Source organism: Orycteropus afer, unplaced genomic scaffold, assembly GCF_000298275.1.
Source record: "Orycteropus afer afer isolate SDZICR_OR568_19922 unplaced genomic scaffold, OryAfe1.0 scaffold00026, whole genome shotgun sequence".
Taxonomy (NCBI): domain Eukaryota; kingdom Metazoa; phylum Chordata; class Mammalia; order Tubulidentata; family Orycteropodidae; genus Orycteropus; species Orycteropus afer.
In genome coordinates this window covers 2,969,025-2,991,381 of record NW_006921613.1, presented here as the reverse complement: position 1 = coordinate 2,991,381, position 22,357 = coordinate 2,969,025, and the positions used below count along the sequence as shown (strand labels likewise).

The window sequence follows — 22,357 nt, the reverse complement described above, 5'->3', positions numbered from 1 at the left end:
AACTGCTATCGGGGTTGATTAAGGACCTCAAGTTAGTAAAGGCTATGGTTTCTGAAAATTTCCCTCTGGCTTAATAACATAAGAAGGGATAAGCAATCTAGTATCCAAATATAGTAACAACAATCTGTCTAGCTTTGTGTTTGCTTTCATAGAGAAATAGTTTCCCAGGGGTAGAATCAAAGTGGATTCATTCAGTAATTCAACATATATTTATTGAATACCTTCTGTGTGTCAGATATTGTTTCAGAAACATTAGGATAAAAATGAAGGCTAAAATTCCCACCTTCATGAGACTTATACAATCGTGAGAGGAGGGTTATACATACCGTTGCTACAGGGCATAGTGGAAACTTCTAGCAGGCAGGGGTATTTAAGGCAGCCTCAGACAAGGATTATGGGACACTCAAGTAGAGCAAAGTCTAAGATTTCTAGAACATTTTTTCTTCTACTTGAGTTGATGGAAATGTTTAGGAGGGCTGATCTAATGGCAGACTTCCAGAAAGTCAATTCTCAGCAAAGGTGGTTTGTCTGAAAGGAACTGTACCTTCTCCCAGTAACAGGGTTCAGGCCAAATAAAAGGACCTATATGATGTAGATTAAGGAGTAAGCAGGAGTCCTTACCTGGACCCTATTCCTAGCATGGCACTGAAAAGGTAACATGGAAGAAGAAAGCAGGTCAAAATATCTGTGTGATATTTGAAGTTCAGTTAGGAAGCTACAGTACTCTAGACTCCTTGCCCAAGAAAAGAAACCCCTTCAGACCACAAGGAGAAGTATTGAAGTGATGTGGAACTGAATTTGAATCTAACCTCCACCACTGACTAATGATGAGAACTTGTTCCTTATCATTGTTCTTCATCTCCCTGAGACATGTTTGCGTCATCTATAAAAAGAAAGTAAATAATAACCTCACAGATTGTGAGATAAAATAAATACCTTATATAAAAAGTCCTTTGCTTAGTCAATCTCTTCCCAGTCCCCTTTTCTCTTTATGCCAGGCAAAGAAGGTGGCTGTCAGGGCAGTGGGACCAGAGACTTGCCATCACGTATTTAGACTATCTGCTCATTCTCGTCTCTCTGTCACCTTTGCAGCTGGGGTCATATTCCTTTCCAGGGAGTGTTGAAATCAGTGCCAATAATACTAAATTTAAAGAGTTAATTGTTTTTCATAAGTATTGCTATTGGTCCTTCTCCTATCCTTCATAGCAGTCTTTCACGTGACAGATGTTGGTCCAGCTAACACCTGGTAGTACCTTAAGCAAATTACTAAAACTCTTGGCCTAAATTTTCCCATATGTTTCCACTTATTTAAGATTTTGTAATTATGTTCATGAGTGAAAAAAAAAAAAAATGGTCATAGCTGTGTCACACCTATGGTTTGCTTATCCTTGAACAATTTTTAAAATATCCTACATATATTTTTGTTGTTATTGGGTACATACTTTTCAGAAGCTTTGAGTTACTGATGAATTGTTTCCTTCAACTTTTTCTGATAATTGTGCTCAACTCTGACAATGCATTTTCCTTGAAATCCATTCCATAGTATATTAGTATGGCTATACCCACCAGTCACTCCTTGGAAGGAAGATGGGGCAATCTACTTCCGTAGTGATACTGCCTCGGAAACCCAAGGAGGGGTCGCCATGAGTTGGGTCCGACTCGATGGCAAATAACAACAACAACATACTATTTTAATTTGCTTAATATATTTCTTGACACATCATTTTCCATCCCTTTCTTTTAATCTTACTGTGTATCTCATAAATGGCACATAGCTACATTTTAGTCTATCTGAGAATTTGTCTTTTTACAGGTACATTCAATCAGTTTACATTAATCACAGTGTATTTGAGCTCTTATCACTGCCCTGAACACTTTTGCATGTTTGTTAAATATATATAAGCTGATATTTATTTATATTCATCCATTGTTTAAATTGTTTCTTGGAACCCAAGATTTCTTTTTGAATGTAGACTCTTTCTTATTTGGATACTTTTTTAATGAGGTTATAAAAGTGGTAACTTTTTATGGCCATGATTCTTAAGCTGGATATAGAATTCTAAGTGGACAGTTATTTTCCATCAGCATTTTCACTATATTATTCCACTGTCTTCTGCTGTTTGTTTTTTATTATAAGAAGTCAGTTAATTATCTAATTTTTATTACTTTGTATGCAGTCTTTCCTTTCGTTCTAGTTTTAAGGTTTTTCTCTTTGTCTTTGGAATTTTGTAGTTTCACTATAGGGTGTCTAGGTTATAGATTTATTTTCATTTATGCTCAAGAATCTATATGTACTACTTTAGTCTAAGGACTCATAACTTTCTCTAATTTGGATAAAACTTCAGCCATTATGTTTTCAAATGTTACATCTCCCTCATTATCTATATTTTCTCTATCTAAAACTCTAAATTTATACTGAACCTTTTCTATTCCATTTTCCATTTGTCAATGTCTCTATCATTTAAAAAAATATATTTACTCCCCTGTACAATATTCTAAGTGATTTTCCCTGATTTATTTTCTAGTTCATTAATTCTTAGGTAATTAATTAGGTAAATTATGTCTAATCTTGTTTATAATCTCCTGCCTATAGTTTCTTAGAGCAACAAATACCTTCACCAAAATATTTGTTTGAGTTATGAGCACTCTTCCCTTCTATAGTCCCTCCCCACCCCCCATTTCAATGACTTCTCTTAATTTGTTAATATTCTTTTAGGTTGCTTTTTAGGTATCTTTGTCCTTTTATGGTTATGTTACTTCCAGATGGTTTCCAGTCCTTTAGTTGTTGCTTATATTATCTCTAAACATAGATATTTTATCATTTATTTTGGATTTTAATTTTTTTTTTTTTTTAATTTTATTTCTTGGTGTACTAATTGTCTTGTTGGGGCTAATTCCTCATTAGAGTATTTGGGCCCTTGGTTTATTTGTTTGTTTATAAACTCATATGTTGGAGTATAGCTTATTCTGAGTTGTGGAAATGTTTTACATATGTTTGTTTTTATACTCAGGAACTCATTCTAACTTTGTTCTGTCTTGGTGTTTATAAAAAAAAAAATTAAGGTCACATTGAACATAATCTTTTCTCTATACATCTTTCTGATGCTTTTGTCCAGAAACAGTTAAATGTATAGCTACAGGACAGAAAATAATAGGTTTTATTTATTTATTTATTTAAATGAAGAACATGTATCATGTATGTGGAAAATACTTCAAAATACATGTTATTATTGTTATGTACCATTGAGTTGGCCCTGACTCATAGTGATCCCTCCTTGGGTTTCCGAGGCAGTATCTTTAGGGAAGTAGATTGCCCAACCTTCCTTTTGAGGAGTGGTGGTGGGTTTGAACCTCCAGCCTTCTGGTTAGCAGTCAAGTGCCTTAGGCACTATGCTACCAGAGGTCCTTCAAATTACATACCATAATTTTTCTCTAGAATTATCAAAATGCATTTTTTTGGAGCATAGGTAGAGACTTGGTCACATGATCCCTTGAGAGAAACATGCAGGATAAGGAGGAAAACAGAGCTTCACTAGTTAAGTTACTGGTTAATGTCCTAGGGAAAACAGAAAAAGAACTATGAACAATAGAGGCACACAAGCATTGTCCTTGTTACAATTATTAACAGTTGGCAAATTAGAATGTTGATGATCTATAAACACTAGTCATTGCTCTTGGCAGGAAGCTGAATTGCTTTATTTCTTGGACTTAAGTTAGTTCCCTCATATAATTATGAATAAAAAAGCAATTTATTTCCTTGAAGTGTCCTAATTGCTCAAAAAGTGATAAATTAGTACAAATAATTTTAAGTTTCTTGGAGCAATAAATACCTTCACCAAAATATTTGTTTGAGTTGTGAGCATCCTTGCCTTGTATAGTTTTTAGGTCGTACTTGACTACAAAGGTGGATCAGTGTGAAGGTATTCCACCCTAGAAAATTGCCTTCTTTGTTGAAATCATTTAAGCCATCTAAAAATAATGTTTAGCTTTTCATTTTGTTTTTCTGATTGCAACAGTCTTATATTCTGTTTATATATTTTAAAAAATAGACTGAGAAGACATGTATCAAATAAAGCCTGAGTTTTTGAAATTTTTTTAAATAGATAGGATCATTTTTATGTTTTATGTTAGTGCTTTTCTGCATTTTTATAAATTATTTTTATAATGAACATAATTTTTATTATAGTCACAGAGTACATAAGTTTTAAAAACTCATTATAAAATACTTGAAATGTTTAGAAAAATTTGAAAGGGGTGACTTACTGCTAATTCTGCTAATTACTAATTCTTCTCTCTCCCCTTTGACCTAACCTCTAATGGTGAGTTACAGACCTCCATTTGACATTGCCCTTGGAAAATTTTAGGATTTCCACTTGTTTTCTTCTTTTTAATGTTTACATTAGTTTTTGCCTTAGTCCATAAAAATCTCATACTCTTTTATCCTTCTCTATCATCTTCTTTGATCTGTTCTTATTTTGCAGCTGAGAAAACAGCTTCTTTACCTAATATGTAGTATTCCATTGAGACCAAGAATTCCCTCCTACGAAATGTATTCTTTTGTGCTTTCTCCAAATATTCATTGCTGAGTTTCTAAAATAACTGTCACTCCATCTTATACTTTGCTGCAGTAAGGAATGCTTTCATATGCTATTTACTTTAGAGTTATTTTCAGCTTTGTTAAACATGCCCATATCCCAAATATCAAGAATGAAAAAGACTCATTATACTATCATGTCCCTGAGATTCTGGGTACATATCCTTTAGAGATTTATCTAATGTTTTTCTCCAGCTTCAGTAACTTTTAAATGTTGGAATTTGCTTTAATATACTGTTCAATTGATTTTCATTGTACTGTCTAGTAAATTTTCCATGTTTCTTATTTTTCAAAATGAGCTTCATTCTCTCTTTGCATGAAATGGATTATGGTGAATTTAACAAAACAAAACCAACCAAAACATTTCAGTGAAATCTTTTCAGCTGTCTATTTGAACTCTCTTCTACTTGTTTTCTTCTGGCACATTTAATTTTTTTAGTAAGTTTTACATATATGGATTACTCTTGCTTTAGCCCAAGGACTTATAAAAACGCAAAAAACAAACCCACTGCTGTAAAGTCAATTTTGGCTCATAGCAACCCTACAAGACAGAATAGAACTGCTCCATAGGGGTTCCAAGGCTGTAAATCTTTGAAAAAGCAGACAGCCTCTTCTTTCTCCCATCAAGCAGCTGGTTGGTTCAAAGCACCAACCTTTTGGTTAGCAGCCAAATATCTTAACCACTGTACCACCCGAGCTCCTTAAGGACTTATAAGATTGACTATATATCACTTGAATTCATTAAAAAGAAAGTAGACATAGGGGATGTTCTGGTTACCTAGTGCCTCTCTGACAATATTATACCACAAATAGGATGGCTTGAACAAACAGGAGTTTATTCTCTTAAAATTTGGGAGGCTAGAAGTCCGAGTTCCAAGTGCCAGGCCCTAGGGGCTGGGTGAAAGCTCCTCTACCTTGGGCTTCAGCTCTGCCTCCTGCTCCCGGCCCACTGAAGCTAGAAGCATCTCTTCACTCAGGCAGCTACTGGCTGCTGAGGCTAACAAGCCCAAGGTCAACAAATAAAATGGCATAGTCCCGATGTTACCAAACCACACGGCAGGCCATCAATTCAAGTCCATTGAAAGTCCCAGGATCATTCAGGCTGCTGAAGAATGACTCAGTTACATGTAGGGTTCAAGTATGCCATAAGCTAGAGACTATTCCCAAAATTGTTTCTTATATATGGGAAGCAGGCCACATACCCAAACCAGCTACTCAGCTACTCACAGTAGATTCCCCCATGGAGTTGATTACCAATCTCATCACGGGGAATACCACATCCAGCTGTACAACCTACAACCAGGCCTAGCCAAGTTGACACACAAATTTAACCACCACAGGGGATTAGATAAAGTCTATTAATCGTTTACTTAATCTTGAAAGATGCTGGCAAGTTCATGTTCAAAAACTATACCTTGCCTAACTGCTTTCTAAGTTTCTATTCTTACCTAGTGTTCTATTGAGTTAGGAGAATTTATATGTTCCCCCAAAAGACAGACAACAAATTGCCTGATGCAATTGCAGGTATACTTCACAAATACTGTATTAAACAGACAAATGTGTATGCATGTGCTCACACACAGCGCTCTGCAACCCAAGTAGAACAGGAGGCTGTGGAGGGCTGATAGAAATCTGTTATACTAAGGATCATTCAATCCACTTCAATGATATTAAACATATCCTCTCTGCTAGGCAATAAAAGAGAGGTAGTGATAAATAATACATGCTACTATCTCTCATAGAACTCTTAATACTTCTTGGAAGACATCTTCATTATGACATGAAGCCAAGAGATATGGTAGGCTCAGTCTATCTTTATTGAAAAAATAATAAACCCAGTTGTTCTCTCTGTATAACCCCGACTTGAGTAATTCTCATAGTTGACCAGGCTGCTACTCTGTAGACTCACCCAAAATAGAAGGAGCTTTGGACTCAACAGACCCTCACATAGTCTAGATCTGACTGTTTAGAGTTAGAAAATTTTTTGGTGAAGTTTATCTCCCTGATAGGGACCTGCCAATACTGTTTCCAAGTGTATTATCGAAAAAGACATAGTGAAGGAATGTAGTAATAAAAACAAAAGTGATGTTACCATACTCTTGAATTGAAAAAAATAATTCAAAGTTGGTTATTTCAACACTGTGGGAAGATGTTGCTAAATGTAATGTGTGTGGGTATATATATATATATATATATGTATGTATGTATAAATGCTGTCTTTCTAGCATTACTTATCAGCTACGAGACTTACGTAAATACACTTTCATTATGGATTAAGCAGTTGTGTGAAATTATCTATGAGTTAACCTCAGAGATTGCTGGGCTTTCTCTCAGAAAGAAAGTCACCTGCATAGTGTGCTATGAAAAGCATAGAAAGGATTCATGCAATGCAAGTCTTTTTTCTATCACCCTGTGGTTGATTTTAAAAAATCCACCATCAATATTGATACTTAGTATTCATTTAGTATTTTGCATTTCATAGGATACTGCCATTACCATCATATAATTTAATATTTAAAATAATACTGTGAGATAGGCCAGGCAGAGGAGGCAACCAAGGCCTAAATTTTAAGTCTTCTTGTAGATCACATGACTCAAAAGTGAAATGAGATTACTCAGAAAAATGAATTATACTCCTACTATGTACCAGGGACAATGACAAGCACTGTTCACACACTAAGGAGAGAAAAAAAATGCAAGATAGTTCCTGCTTAAAGAAGCTCATTTTCAATTCTGTGTGTTGGGGTCTAAGCTAGGGATTAGTATAAGGACCACAATCAGGTCTCCTGGCTATCCAGTTGATTTTCCCACTCTATAAAAGGCTTCTCATAAGAAAGTCCTTCTATATGCTATTGAAATTATCTCCTTTTAAAATATAAAACATAAATCACCATGGAAAGTGTCATTTTGCCTTTATCTCAACTCATGCTTTCATATGAATTAATTGATGACATAAGTGCTGAAAAAGAGCAGTTCCCTGCAGATTGAATTCTAGAAGAAGCATAATTTGAGACTGAGCAGGGGTTTAGTGCCAAGGGGAAAGGCAGACTGGAGTGGGGTGGCACTCCAGAAGTGGGGATGTTTCCAGAAGGTTAGGATCAACAGGGAGAATACTTTGCATCTACTTCACAATTTTATCAAGAGTTAACCTAGATTAAAGAGAGTAACATAATTTTACCTTTTGTAAACTATGGTTTCCTGATTATCTCTGTTATGTCAGGAATTTGGATAGACTATGAGGATAGATTGACATTGCAGTGAGCAAGATGTTCATCCTCACTGTCCTCACAGACCTTACAGTATAACAGGGGAAATAGACATCGAGTCATATTAATGAATGTGGCAGTGAGAAACCATGTACAACAGTGGAACCCAGTCTAGTCTGGAAGGTTAGAGAGTTCTCTGTTTTCCAATAAAGAAATTGGGCCCTACAGCACAAGGAAAGAATAAGTGATCAGAGTTACAATGCTTGCTGTCATCACTTAAATCAAGAATCAAGGGGTTCTCTTAAAATAGCATTTTCAAGGCAGTGACAAAATGGTTTGTTTTATGGTGAAACTCTCCAAATTCACTGACTTGGCTTGCATTGCTAAATTCTCTCATCTTCACAGAAAATGCATGTTTTCAAGAAGACCTTGCAAGCATTGATCTACCCTATGTCCTCCACCACCCCACACAATTTTGAGGTCTGGACAGCTACTGCGCCCACCTACTGTTACGAGTGTGAAGGGCTCCTGTGGGGCATTGCCCGGCAAGGCATGAAGTGCTTGGAATGTGGAGTGAAATGCCATGAAAAGTGTCAGGACCTTCTAAATGCTGACTGTTTGCAGAGTGAGTATTTGCTTAGGCTAAAGAATTGATTATGCACTGCCTGCTTTATTCCATTTATTTTTGGATCAAACCTCTTTAGATGTTGCTCATTTTCAACAAATCCTACAGCCCCTCTACTGCCATATACACAAAGAAGTACATACTGACCATTATATAGTGATATAGTTGATTATGCATTTTTACAGTGTAGAACTAACCCCATTGGCATGAATTGATTCTAACTCATAGCAAACAATGTATGACAGAGTAGAACTGCTCCATAGAGTTTCCAAGGCTGTAATCTCCACGGAACCAGACTGACATATTTTTCTACATGGAGTGGCTGGGGGTCTGAACCCTTGACCTTTGAGTTAGCAGCTGAGTGCTTTAACTACTGCCCACCAGTCAGTTCCTTAGTGTTGAACTGGGCCCTGTTAAAATCCTCAGAATGAGCATGGGGAATGCAATTGCACTCTCATCAAGTTTTATACTTTTACTTTCAAAATGACTTGTAATCCATTTCCTCACTTTTATTTCCTCAAACCCCATATGGTGAGAATGTATAAATTCATGCAGCCCAAACAGGGGCCAAGTCACACCCTTGTAATTGTAAGAATTGTAATTCTTTCCTAACCTTCTATAATCCTTGACCACGATGTGGAATTGGTAGGTCTTGGTTTGAATGTCAAAGTCATATTAACTTACCAGATGTGTGACATGTGTGACCTTGGATAAATTATTTAACTTCTCCAGGATTTGTCTTCATTCATTGAAAGAACAAGTATAATAACATTTACCTAAGAGGGTTATTGGAAAGACTGAATAAAATAGTGGATGGTCAGTGAATATTAATTGCTTCCTTATCTTCCAGCTCTTTCACACTGGCATGGGTACATGCCAGTTTGACCTTTATGACAAGTTAGATTTTATACTTTTTCACTGGTACCTTAGATTAGGTCTAGAAATACCAAACTTTACATTCTAAAATACAAATCCCTGACTTTTCACTGCTATATTTATTTGGTCTTATCTGTTGACCTTAAAACACTAAAAAACCACTGCAAATGAAATTTATGTGAACATGGATCGTCATATAAAAATAATGTTTCTCACATTTAAATATTGTCCTCTCTATTTATTGTTTATATGGTATGTACACTGTAAGGGCTGGTGCCTGATACTGACAGGGGCAGAGAGAAAGGTCAAAATAAAGATTAAATCAGAAATACTGTCACACCTGGATTGTCATAGCCATGGTCAAATACATTCTACAGTTTTCTCTACCTGATTAGTATTCTCACTACACAATCAGATCAGATTGAGGCTGTGTTAATGGTAATGAATGCATTTATTCAGCCAAGGAAGTAGTATCCCTTCTTTGAAAAATAAAAATTATATTTTAGAATGACTTCTTAAAGGAAGGGGGATTGGCTTATTATTACTCATTCAATTTACTTCCAAAATCTCTTAATCCAATAAAAAAATCCAATCCACATATTTAAAAAATGAATTATAAACAGTTATCTTTTTTAAAAAAAAAAAAAAAAAAGCATATTAGGACTGTGATGTTTGAGAAAACAGATAGGAAAAATATTGTCATCTCAAAACAAATGGCTTGAATCTCAGAGGAAACAAACAAAATGATACAGCTCATACACACCTCAGAAATGGCCTCATTCCCCTTTTAGTCTTTCAGAGAGGAGAGCTGACACTCATTCATTGAACTTCAGAGCCATTTTCATAATCTATTCCATTTCTTAACATTATTTGACATTGAGTAAATAAAGTAGGCAATCCAAAATTTTCATTGAGGTTATTCATTGAAATACACATGGAAATATGAGAAATCAAAAACAGTGCAGAATAATGAGCATGGTATTTTTCTTTAGTAACCCTTCCTCACATTTCCTCTAAAATCCACATTCTTACATTAAACACAAAGAGGTTTTGCAGGTTTCTAAATTCAGTTTCACCACTTCTAACAAAAACAATCATTAAAATTTGATATTGTCCCTGCAAAATCTGTGACATTTTCTTAAGAAATTTATCTTATCCTTTGACTCATGCAAGGAATTTGCAGTCGAGAAACTTGTGAAGGTACCATCATGAATGCCAACAATGAAGAAAAGGAAAGAATAAAAAATTAAGAGAAATCAGAGTTGGAAGGCATAGCTAATTCAGCCTCCTCTAAATGTAAGAAGGCTCTATGATTTCCTTTTCGAAATGGTCATTCAGTCTCTGCTTGAATTCCTCCAGGGAAAATTTAATACCTTGGTTGGCAGCTTAATTCAGCATTAGAAAATTCTAGCTATAAATTAAAATTTGAACCAAGGTCTGTCTCTGAGTAACTTCCACCCCTTCAGCCCAATTGAACACTAGAGGAAATATTTAATAAATCTATCCCCTTTCTATATGACAGTTTTTCAAATACTTGAAGGTATTTTCTATTTTATTTTTTTCAGTCTTCTTCAGATTTCTAGACCCCTCATTATTTTGCTTATTCTTTTCTGAAGGTATTGCAGTTTGTCAACACATGCACATAGAGAATTAAAGGAAAGAAAGTTAAAATAAATAAAAACTCTACTTGTGGTTTGACCAATGACCCATGCAGAAGAGAGAGTATATAGGGGGGACTTCCAGTAAGATGGAGGAATAGGCAGACAAGCGACACAGACCCTCTTCAACAAAGAAAAGAAAAACCAATTGACAGAGATACAGAAGATAATCCTGGAGCCCTGAACTTTGAAAGGAACTATACAGAAGTGGATTAGGCACCAACTGGTGGAAAAACCTGAACGAAAACAGTGACTATGAAGATGGTCGGAGCTCCAGACTGTCAGCTACTCTAAAGGACCAACAGCTTGAATATTTCCAAGTTGTGCTGGCACCTGAGAATTGACCTAAAGATCAGCCCTGGTCACCAAGGGCTATAAGGACAAGTGGGCTGGTGGCTTATGATTAGAAAGGGAAACAGCAAGGAGGGTGACCACCTGAGCTGTTGATTTTCTGCTATCCAGAGGGTGCAGCCATTTGATTGTGTACATGCGGCAGCCATTTTGGATATTTAAAGTGATCAAGAGCGCAACCATTTAGAATGTATATAAGCTGCAGCCATTTTGGATATTTGAAGTGACTGAGGGTGCAGCCATTTTGAATGTTTACAAGCAGTGGGCATTGACCGAGGGCTCAGGCATTTTGAATCTTTACAAGTGGCAACCACTTTGAATTTTGAAGTGATAGCATTCTCATTCGGATTCCAGGGACCTAAGAATAGGCTCTGTTTGCCAAAGTTGGCAGGGACATACAAGAGGCTGACAACAGGAAAGGAGATAGGTGATGAGTGTATAAGTGCTGTCAACTAGTGAATAGAGGAGCACAGCACAGTACCCTGCTTACGTAGATAACATACAAAAAAAACTAAAATTGTGGGCAAGTCACTCCAGCATACAATCACCAATTAAATATAAACACAAAAACATCACAATGCCTCAGAGACAATAGAGCATCACAGTCTACACAAAGAAGCAAGATAAAGCAGAAGAAACAAGGAACCAGGATACACATTCAAAACACATCCTTGAGGAAAACGCAGCATTGGAACTCCCTGATAAGGAATTAAAAATAATTATATTTAGATATCTTCAGAGGATTGATAGACAGATCAAGGAAAACACAGACAAAACCCTAGAAGAATTTCAGAAGAAAATACAAGAACAAAATGACAAAATAAATGAAAAATTAGAAATGATTCGAAATCTACAGATAGAAATTCAGAAGATTAATACTAAATTGTCAGAAATAAATAATACATGGAAAGGGCAAAGGAGTAGAACTGATGTAATGAAAGACAGAATTAATGAGATTGAAGACAAATACCGGAACACTTCTTTGGAAAGGGATCAATCAGAAAAAAGATCAAAACAAAATGAAGAAAGCCCTAAGGTTCATGTGGGATACCATTAATAACCTATGTGTCATTGGAATTACAGATCAGGAAGAGAATAATAAAACCACTGAGAAAATTTTCCAAGATTTGTTGGACGAGAACTTCCCTGGTATGATGGAAAATGAGAATATATCCATTAAGGAAGTCCAATGAACCCCAAACAGGATAGACCCCAAAAGAAAATCACCCAGATATATCATCATCAAATTCACCAAAACCAGACAGAGAAAGAATCATGAGAGCAGCATAGGAAAAACAAAGTTACCTACAAGGGACAACCAATAAGACTAAGCTTGGATTTCTCAGCAGAAGCCATATAAAACCCTGAAAGAGAAGAACTTCCAACCAAGAATTATGTACCCAGCAAAACTGCCCCTCAAATGTGATGGTGAAATTAGGACATTTCCAGATAAGCAGAAATTAAGGGAATTTGTTAAAACCAGACCAACCTTACAAGAGATGCTAACGGGAGTCCTTTGGACAGAGAACCTAACAACAGCCAACAACAACTAACCATTAGCATACATAATGATATAACCCAGAAACCAACCCACCTATGGGAATATCCAAAGTAAATAAGCCTACAAGATTGTAAACAGGGAACCAGAGACATCAATTGACAAAAGAGGACAACTACAAGCAAAAAGAGGGAAAAAACTGCTTTTACAGAACTTCTAGATGGTAGAGAAGTCAAGATAACTACAAGATAGAATGGATTATTCTAAACTTCGGAAAAAAACTATAAATCACAGGGAAACCTCAAAGAAAAATGATAAACCTTCATATCAAAATTAAAAAGAGGGCCAGCACAAATATTTAGCAAATACGAAAACAATAGCAACAAAAGAAGTGATAACATGATTCATAAACAAAACGAGCTCAATATAGAAAATTATATGGAACAAAGAAATCAACACCACAAAAAGCACTTAACAAAAATGACAGCAATAAATTCATATTTGCCAATAATTACATATCTGGCAAGGGACTTATCTCTAAGATTTATAGAAAACTCCAGTGCCATAACAGCAAAGGAATTAACAATCCAATTGAAAAATAGGCAGAAAACATGAATAGACACTTCACCAAGGAGGATATTTAGGTGGCCAGCTAATACATGAACAGATGCTTACAATCATTAGCCATCAGAGAGATGCAAATCAAAACAACAGTGAGATATCGTCTCACCCCAGCACTGATAGCAAGGTACAACGAGACAGAAAATAACAAATGCTGGCAGGGTTGTAGAGAGATTGGAACTCTCATACACTGCTGGTGGGACTGTGAAGTGATACAACCACTATGGAAAGCAATATGGCAATTCCTTAGAAAGCTGGAATTGGGTATAGCATTTGACCCAACAATCCCATCACTAGGTATATATCCTAGAGAGGTGAGAGTCAGAACAGTAACAGATATATGCACACCCATGTTCATTGTAGCATTGTTTACAATAGCAAAAATATGGAAACGATCGACGTGCCCATCAGTGGAAGAGTGTATGACAAAACTATGGTACATACACATAATGGAATGTTATGCATCACTAAAGAATAACAGAGAGTCTGCAAAACACCACATAATATGGATGAACTTAGAGGACATTATGTTGAGTGAAATAAGTCAATCACAGAAGGACAATTATAGTATTAGTTCATTGTTGTGGATGGTCAAGGAAAGGTTTATATATGAAGGGAAACTTTCTTTATTGGTTGCCAGGGGTAGAAAGGGAGGGGAGGGAACATTGCAAAAAAAAAAATTAAATTAAAAAAAATGCATTGACCCATGTCACTTAAGTTTTATGTATTTCACTGTACATAAATTATATTTCCACTCCTCAGAAGGAAGATGGGACAATCTACTTCCATAGTGATACTGCCTCAGAAACCCAAGAAGGGGTCGCTATGAGTCGGGGCCGACTCAATGGCACATAACAACAACAACAAATTATATTTCAATAAAATGCATTAAAAAAAAAAAAGAAGTAACTATCGGGAGGAAGTGGGAAGAGAGCTGTTGAATTGTGGGAAATTGCAGTGAATGTCATGAGACAGAGTGTATGTGAACTGCTGTATGGTAAATAAATTTGTTCTGTAAACTTTCACCCAAATCACAATAAAAATTTGAAAAAAAAAAAAAAAAAGAGAGAGTATGTAAATTTACTTCAAATTGATTTGAGTTTCAAAATCATTTGAAAAATAAATAAATAAATAAGGGGGACCAGGTTTGCTGGCCCAATAGAGCCTAGTGGAACCACTGAGACTATGACCCCTAGCTGCCCTTCAGGTCTGGAATTGAACCCACACCTGTGATTTCCAGCCAAACAATAGATAGGCATATGAGTTGAACATTTACCTGAGGTAGATGCACTCCTTGCAGAGAACAAGCATGGGAGAAAGAAGAGTTGCTTATACACAGGGAGACAGCTCAGGGGGCAGGAGTGCATGGAAGGATGGACACAGGGAAGAGGTAACTATCTGGAGGAAGTTGGAGGGGAGATGTTGGATTATGGTAAATTGTGGTCAATGTCATGAGACAAAGTGTATGTGAACTGCTGTAAGGAAAGTGGATTTGCTCTGTAAATTTTCACCCAAATCACAATAAAAAAAAAATGATTTGAGTTTGGCATTTTATTCCCATCAAGTCTTGGATGTGTGACTTGGCCACTTGCAGTCAAGTAGAATTAGGCAGGTGAATCTAAAATCTCACTCACTGCTTCAGTGCTTCTTTGGAGGTTTAGAGATGCATGAATATGTCAAATAAGTTCCCCCAAACAACCTCTCAGCTCCTCTGTAGCAGATTTTACTTAGTGGCCGTTCCTACATTTTCATTCCTTTCTGTCACAAACCTGATAGAGTGGGGTAGGAGCACAGGTAATAAAAGGAAACTAAGGGGCAATGCTGGTGACATAGTGCCTAAGACATTTGACTGCTAACCAGAGGCTGGGGGTTCAAACCCACCAGTTATTCCTCAGAAGGAAGACTGGGCAATCTACTTCTGTAGAGATACCCCCTCAGAAATTCAAGGAGGGGTCACTATTAGTTGGATTCAACTTGACGGCAGTGAGTTACTGATCAGATAAAGACTGATGGAACTTGGGGGGGAGCCCCAAGACTGTAGCCTTTCATCACCCTTCAGACCTGGAACTGAACTCACTCCTATAGTTCAAATTTCAATCAAATAGACAGATCTACGTGGTGACAGGTCTTCATATGTGAAAAAATAATACTACTTATCAATGCCTTCCAACTAAGGATCACCAGGAATACACTTGCAGTTTAAAAAGTTGAATTTATTACTCATTCTTATCAGGGACAGTGCCCACCAGCGTTGAGCCATAGGGCATCTCAGAGAAAGCAAAGGTTTACCCTGGATTGAGTGTTACCTGGAAGTGAGGACAGTTCTATGATTAAGTGTCTTAATAAATATTATCTAGAAGGAGAGAAGGCTATAGCTTCAATTTATAAAGAAGCAGACACATATGAGTCGAGAGGGGATGTTTGGTATTTATTGGTTTCTGCAATGACCTTGTCTTTGTGCTTAGACAAATTATGACATAGTCTTATTTTTGTCTCACTCCAACCTGGTCACAGAGTGTCCTTGTCTTAGATTGTTGTTCATGAGATTGCTATGTAGAATAAGAAAATGACATGGTCTAAGTGTGAGCACCAAGCCAGCTTCTAACGATACTTAAAATTCTCTGTGGATGTCAGACTACTTCATGGTGTGAGAGACTGCTTTTACTTTCTTGTGTTCAGAATATTTTTTTTTAAGAATATGAAAAAACTCTAACATTTTAACTAAACATTGAACAAAAATATCTTTTTTTTAATCTCCTTCCATCTCTCCCATTTTTTTTTCTTTCTTGAATAGTCAAAACATTTTTAAAATTTGACAACTTTATTGATTACAATTAATTTATTTACCTAATCTAGCATAGTGCTTATGGCACTTGACTGCTAACCAGAAGGCTGGCAGTTCAAACCCACCAGCCACTCCTCAGAAGGAAGGTTGGGCAATCTACTTCCGTAGTGATACTGCTTCGGCAATGCAAGGAGGGGTCGCTATGAGTCAGGCCAACTTGATGACATATAACAACAACGACAATCTATATAGGTCATTACTGACTATATAATGAGTAAGAAGTCTCTGTAAAATCAATGTTTATAAAATGTTGTGCTGCAGTGAATTATTTAATATGGCCTTTCTAGCGATAGTCTTCATAACTCCCACCAAATGACTGGGTAGGACTATGCAAATGTGATGTACCTGTGGCCCATCCACAGGATTGGATAACTTGCTAATAACATAAAAAAAGGTGCATGCCACCCTTACCGGAGTATGACCATGCAAATAAGGGATGTGGAACCCTAATGTGGGGAATGGTCAGTTTTGCCATCAAAACTAGAATTAAAATGAGGTATTCCAGAGGAGGAAAGGGAAGATCTGGTTACCACTAAGAGGAGAGCAGAGTGGAGCACATCCTTTGGCCCCAAGATCACTGCAGTGAGAACCTCTTTAATCCAGGAGGCAGAGAGACAGCTGTAACACCTACTGAGACGAGAGGTAACAGCAGAGAAATGGTGGCAGCAGAACTGGGAAACTGGCAGGAGACAGCATGGTGGGTTTCCTGGCCCATGGGAGACAGTATAGTAGGTGTTCTGACCCACAGAGTGAGAAAACTCAGCACCTTTGAGTAAGAGGCTTGTTTGCACAGTGGCGTGCCTCCTGGTACTTGGTGGAGTTAGGTTTGCTGACCCATGGAGCTAGAACTGAGCACCTTCAGGTCAAAGCTTACTGGTGAGTGGGGTGCCTCTGGGCACTTATCTGCAGAGCTAAAACAGCTGTGTAACACTTGTCTGAGCATGAGGCCAAGGGGCTATGGGGCTGGGGAGGCCAAGGACCAGAGAGAGGCCAACTTGCAGGCACTGCTGAGAAAAGGCTTTCCTGATCAAAGAACTGTATCCTGAGTTTTTTTCTGATCCTGAATTATAACCTATTACTTCCCTCATAAACTCCGTAATTGTGAGTATTGTTTGTGAGTTCTGTGTGGCCATTACAATGAATTATTGAACCAACCAGAGAAGTAGAGAGTGCTGTGAGAAAGACAGTTAGTATCAGAATTGGTAAAAAAAAAAAAAAAAGAAAGAAAGAAAGAAAAAAAAAGTTGGAGGGTGTAGGCACATCTGACTTCTGCCTCATAATAATCAACCTTGGGTTGTTGATCTTGACCCTCCATCTCTCTTGTGAAGGTAAATGAGGTCAGATAATGCCTCCATCACACCATTTTTATTCAGGTAGTGGCTTCAACATATAATGAGAATGTGGTTTTGATTTTATATTTTTTGAACATGCAAATGTTTCCAATGTTGTTCTAAATGTTTGCATTTAGTAATAATGGGATGATTGACTATAATGGAGATAGTATTGGTAGAGGAGGAGAAAAGGTGGTGTGTGTGTGTATGTGCATGTGTGTGTGTGTTTGGCTTTGTTTTTTGACAATGAAGTCACTTTATAGAAGGTGGAGTTTCCTTGAAAGGTGGCTACCTGCCTACATCTCCCACTGTCAATGACTTGGCAGTCTACAGGAGTTGGATTTGATGCTCTGTTAGATCTGTGCTCCTCCCATTACCCTTCTGTTAAACATCAGTCCTTTATTGTTTGCAAGAAATCATGGAGGGTGTGTGGCTTTGATTTTATAAGAAAGGAGGCAGCTGATTTAAGGATTAGGGTATTTGCAGGCCTACTCCTTGAAAAGATGGAAGGCATGTTTAAAGAGGAGGGTTGAGATGATTGATCTTGGATGAGGACCAACTAAAGGAAAGGATAGAAAGAACAACTACATGCCCACCTGCATGATTTCATGGGAAAGAAAAACAGAGAGGTGCCAAAAGTGTGCCCACCTATGTGATTTTATGGCAAAGAAAAGAAAAGTAATAAAGATACATTTCTAATACTAGAAACTCCTAGAGAGAGAAAGGAATATTCAGATACCTCAGAGTATCAGACCCTATGCATGCTTTCCGGGATGTTAACCACATACCTCCTCTGGGTCCACCAGCCTCAAGTACAGGTAAGGGTCTATAGGGGTCCAAAAAGTAAATTATTTTCTCAGTTTCTTTGAACCCTATTTTCTCTTATCTTTAAGCACTTCATTCCCATAGAAATAACATAGAAATAACTGTAGAGCATTTAGCATATGACAGGTCTTGTTCATGGGAGATTCTTCAAGTAATTGCATGATAATAATTAAGAGGCTTAACCCCTGAAATTCCCTGTTAGTATGGAATTCTTTAATAAATGCTTGTGTCATTATCTTTGTTCAATTATTATTACTAAAGCTATATGCATTGTCTTATTTAATCATCTCAATGACCATATTAAGGAAGGCACTGCTTTTATTCTTTATTACTATTATTTCAAAATAGGAAACTAAGGCTTATAGAATAAAGTAACTGTCTTAAACTTACATGGTTAGAACAGGATTGACAGCCAAGATTGTCTTTGTTTATACCTAAAGCATCATTACCCAGTATGGTTGTTTCCCTTATTTAAGATATTTTCTTGATGCATTTCTTCCATTTATATTTGGACTTATGCCCTTGTTTTATGCTGATTATTAAATACATGTATAAAGGTCAACCAAACTCTGCTTTCTAGTAATGGGCCCACAACCTTTGTTCTCTGAGAATTCCAAATCAGAAGCCAAGGGCTAGATGTATTTTGCTTTCTGACTAGAATGTATTCCATAGTGTGCTTATCATTTTATATTGAACATATTCTGGTTTATTCCAAGGTTATAGCCTTGGAGTCAGAGTTTGCTAGAAATTCATAGCAATTTAATTAAATTAAATCCTCAATTGTAGTAATCAATTTATCTTAGGTTCTTCTAAGACATACCTTCTTGTCTCTGTTTATTGAGTGTATGCTATTTTCCAAACACTGTGCTAAATACTTGGAATACACATTTAATACAGCCTTATAAGTTAGCACGAGACTCAAACACAGGTAGCTATGTTAGTAACAATTGTTAAATATTAAAGAATTTTGTGAGGTAGAGGCTTGAAATCAGTCATAATAGAATTTACACCACAGACATCTGATAATGCTACAAGTCCAACTTTTTTTTTTTTTTTTCTCCGTAGAGGAGAGGCAAAAATGTGACCAGTGAGTTTAGAAGGCCCCTGTTTTCTGTTAAGTAGGAGATCAGATCATATACAAAGAAGATAATGGAGGTGAGGTAGGTGACTTGAAGAGAGTAGAAACATTTTGGAATAGTTGTTAAGAAAAATAGGAAAGTGAAGGCACTGAGAACAAGAGAATATTGCAGTTGTTATATTTGTATAGATAATATTTGGAAGAAACTCTAAATTTGAAAATAGTTGATATGTAATGGTGGTGAAATTGTGAATGATTGTTTTGCTTGATATTCAGAGTAATAAATAAAAATTAAAGAAAAATAAAAGTTTCTGGTTGCTTATCTCATTAACTGATACAGAAGAAAACTACATGGGTGAGTTTTTTCTGCCTACGCTTTCATTTGCTAGCTCTTTTATATGCATAATTATATTAGTGGAATATTTTTAAAATAAGATGCATTTATTCCAGTTGGATAATGTATTATACTTTACTAAGTGCATTCACTGTACGTTATCTCATTTGATCTCATTTATTGCTGATCTCTCCTTTGTATATCCCTAAGTGAAGCTATGGGACCTTCCACCACATGCTTTGAAGAGAGATTCATTTAAATGCAAATTTAAGGTTATCTCTGATGATTTTGAGATAAATAGAATAAGGCTGAATGAAGATAATAAAACCAAAGGGCTTGAAATTCATGACAGATTGCAACTATTTAAGAAATGGTTTGATTAGAAACATAAATGAGAAATGTGAGTTTGATAAATGATAGGACAATTAAAAGTACTTGTAAATCAGTAACAAAAATATATTCAATATTTATGAAATAGCCTTTTTTTCTGAGCTAAAGAAATCTTAGTTGAATCGCTTTTGTTTTACCTTCAGATCACAAATATCATAATAGGAGAAATAAAGCTACAGACCAATTTTTTTTTTTTTTTTTTTTAGAAATAACAGATAAAAGGCTTCCATATATTTCTCAGTTAATCTGATTTCCCCAGACTGGCAATTTTGTAGTTAACAGGTCTATCTGTTGTCTTTACATGCCCAAGTATATATTCTTTATTCCAACATCTAGACCAGAAGTGAAAGACTGCAAAGCTAATTGTCAAGTTTTCCTAATGATCATGTTTCTAAGTATCCAAGAGTCAATTTTAAGGACAATTTTGATTCCTTTGGGAGACGAATCTCTTTATACTCTACCTTTTAATTTAGTACCATTACTTCAATGAGCATTTGTTGTGTAGGTGGTAGTTAGCTGAACCCTTTCTGAAATTAGGAGAAAAAAATATCAACTTCAGGGACTTTAATACTGTTTCCTCAAGCCTTTAGGTACACTAATAACCACAATAATAATAGTTGTTTAGACATTGAGGAGGCCAGGCCAACATTTTAAAGATATGTTGAACCCATTGAACATGTTTAAGATAGCTATCAAACTGAATTTGGGGGCCATTTTGAATCTTGCACCTAACTGTTTCAAGGCACCACTGTCCTTTCCATTTAGTGAATATTCTAAGAATTAAAGTAAAATACACCTATTGAGTAGTTGAAGCTATTAAGTATTGTAGTTGTTAGGTGCTGTGGAGTTGGTTCCAACTCACAGAGACAACAGGACAAAATATTCTGGATCCTGCACCAGCTTCACAGTCATTGCCGTGTTTGAGCCCGTTGTTGCACTCGCTGTATCAATCCGTCTTGTTGACGATCTTTTTCACTGACCCTCTCTACCGACTAGTCCACAGTAATATGAGATGAGGTCTTGCAATCCTCACTTCCAAGGCGCATTCTTGCTGTACTTCTTCCAGGATAGATTTGTTCATTCTTCTGGTGGTTCACAGTATATTCTTCACCATAATTCAAAAATGCATCAATTCTTCTGCAGTTTTCTTTATTCATAATTCAGCTTTCACATGCATATTAGGCAAGTGAAAATATCCTGGCTTAGGACAGGAGCACCTTAGTCCACAAGCTGACATATTTGCTTTGTAACGTTTTAACGGAGTCATTTGCAGCAGATTTGCCCAATGCAGTGAGTGCATTGTTTGATTTCCTGACTGCTGCTTCCATGGGAATTGATTATGGAGCCAAGTAAAATGAAATCCTTGAAAACTTTAATCGTTTCTCCTTATATCATGATATTGCTTATTGGTCCAATTGTGAGGATTTTTGTTTTCTTTATGTTGAGGTGTAATCCATATTGAAGGCTATAGTCTTTAATCGTCATCAATAAGTGTTTCAAGTTCTCTTCACTTCCAGCAAGAAGGTTGTGCCATCTGCACATTGCAGGTTGCTAATGATTCTTCCTTCAATCCTGATGCTGTACTCTTCCTCCAGTTTCTTGGATTATCTGCTCAGAGTATAGATTGAATATGTATAGTGAAAGGATACAATCTTGACACACACTTTTTCTGATTTTAAACCATGTAGTATCCCTTTGTTCTGCTTTAACAACTGCCTCTTTGTCTTTGTATGGGTTCCACATGAGCATAATTAAGTATTCTGGAATTTCTATTCTTTGCAATGTTATTCATAATTTGTCATGATGCACACAATTGAATATCTTTGCATCATCAATAAAACACTAGTAAATATCTTTCTGCTATTCTCTGCTTTCAACCAACATTCATCTAATATCAGCAATTATATCATTTTTCCATGTCCTCTTCTGAATCTGGCTTGAATTTCTGGCAGTTCTTTGTGAATGTGCTACTGCAACCACTTTTTAATTACCTTCAGTAAAATTTTGCTTGTATGTGACATTAATGATATTGTTTGATAATTTCTGCATTCTATTGGATGACCTTTCTTTGGAATAGGCACAAATATGGATCTCTTCCAGTCAGTTGGCCAGGTAGCGGTCTTCC

General features: G+C 36.4%; 1 protein-coding gene across 1 annotated transcript in view; it reads left to right on the top strand.

Moving 5' to 3' along the window:
- Positions 1-22,357, top strand: part of UNC13C (unc-13 homolog C) — a 903,686-nt gene that overhangs the window by 251,111 nt on the left and 630,218 nt on the right. Inside the window, exon 7 of the mRNA XM_007935152.2 lies at positions 8,206-8,425. Coding sequence (XP_007933343.1) covers positions 8,206-8,425 — 220 coding nt within the window. The remainder of the gene's footprint in view (positions 1-8,205; positions 8,426-22,357) is intronic.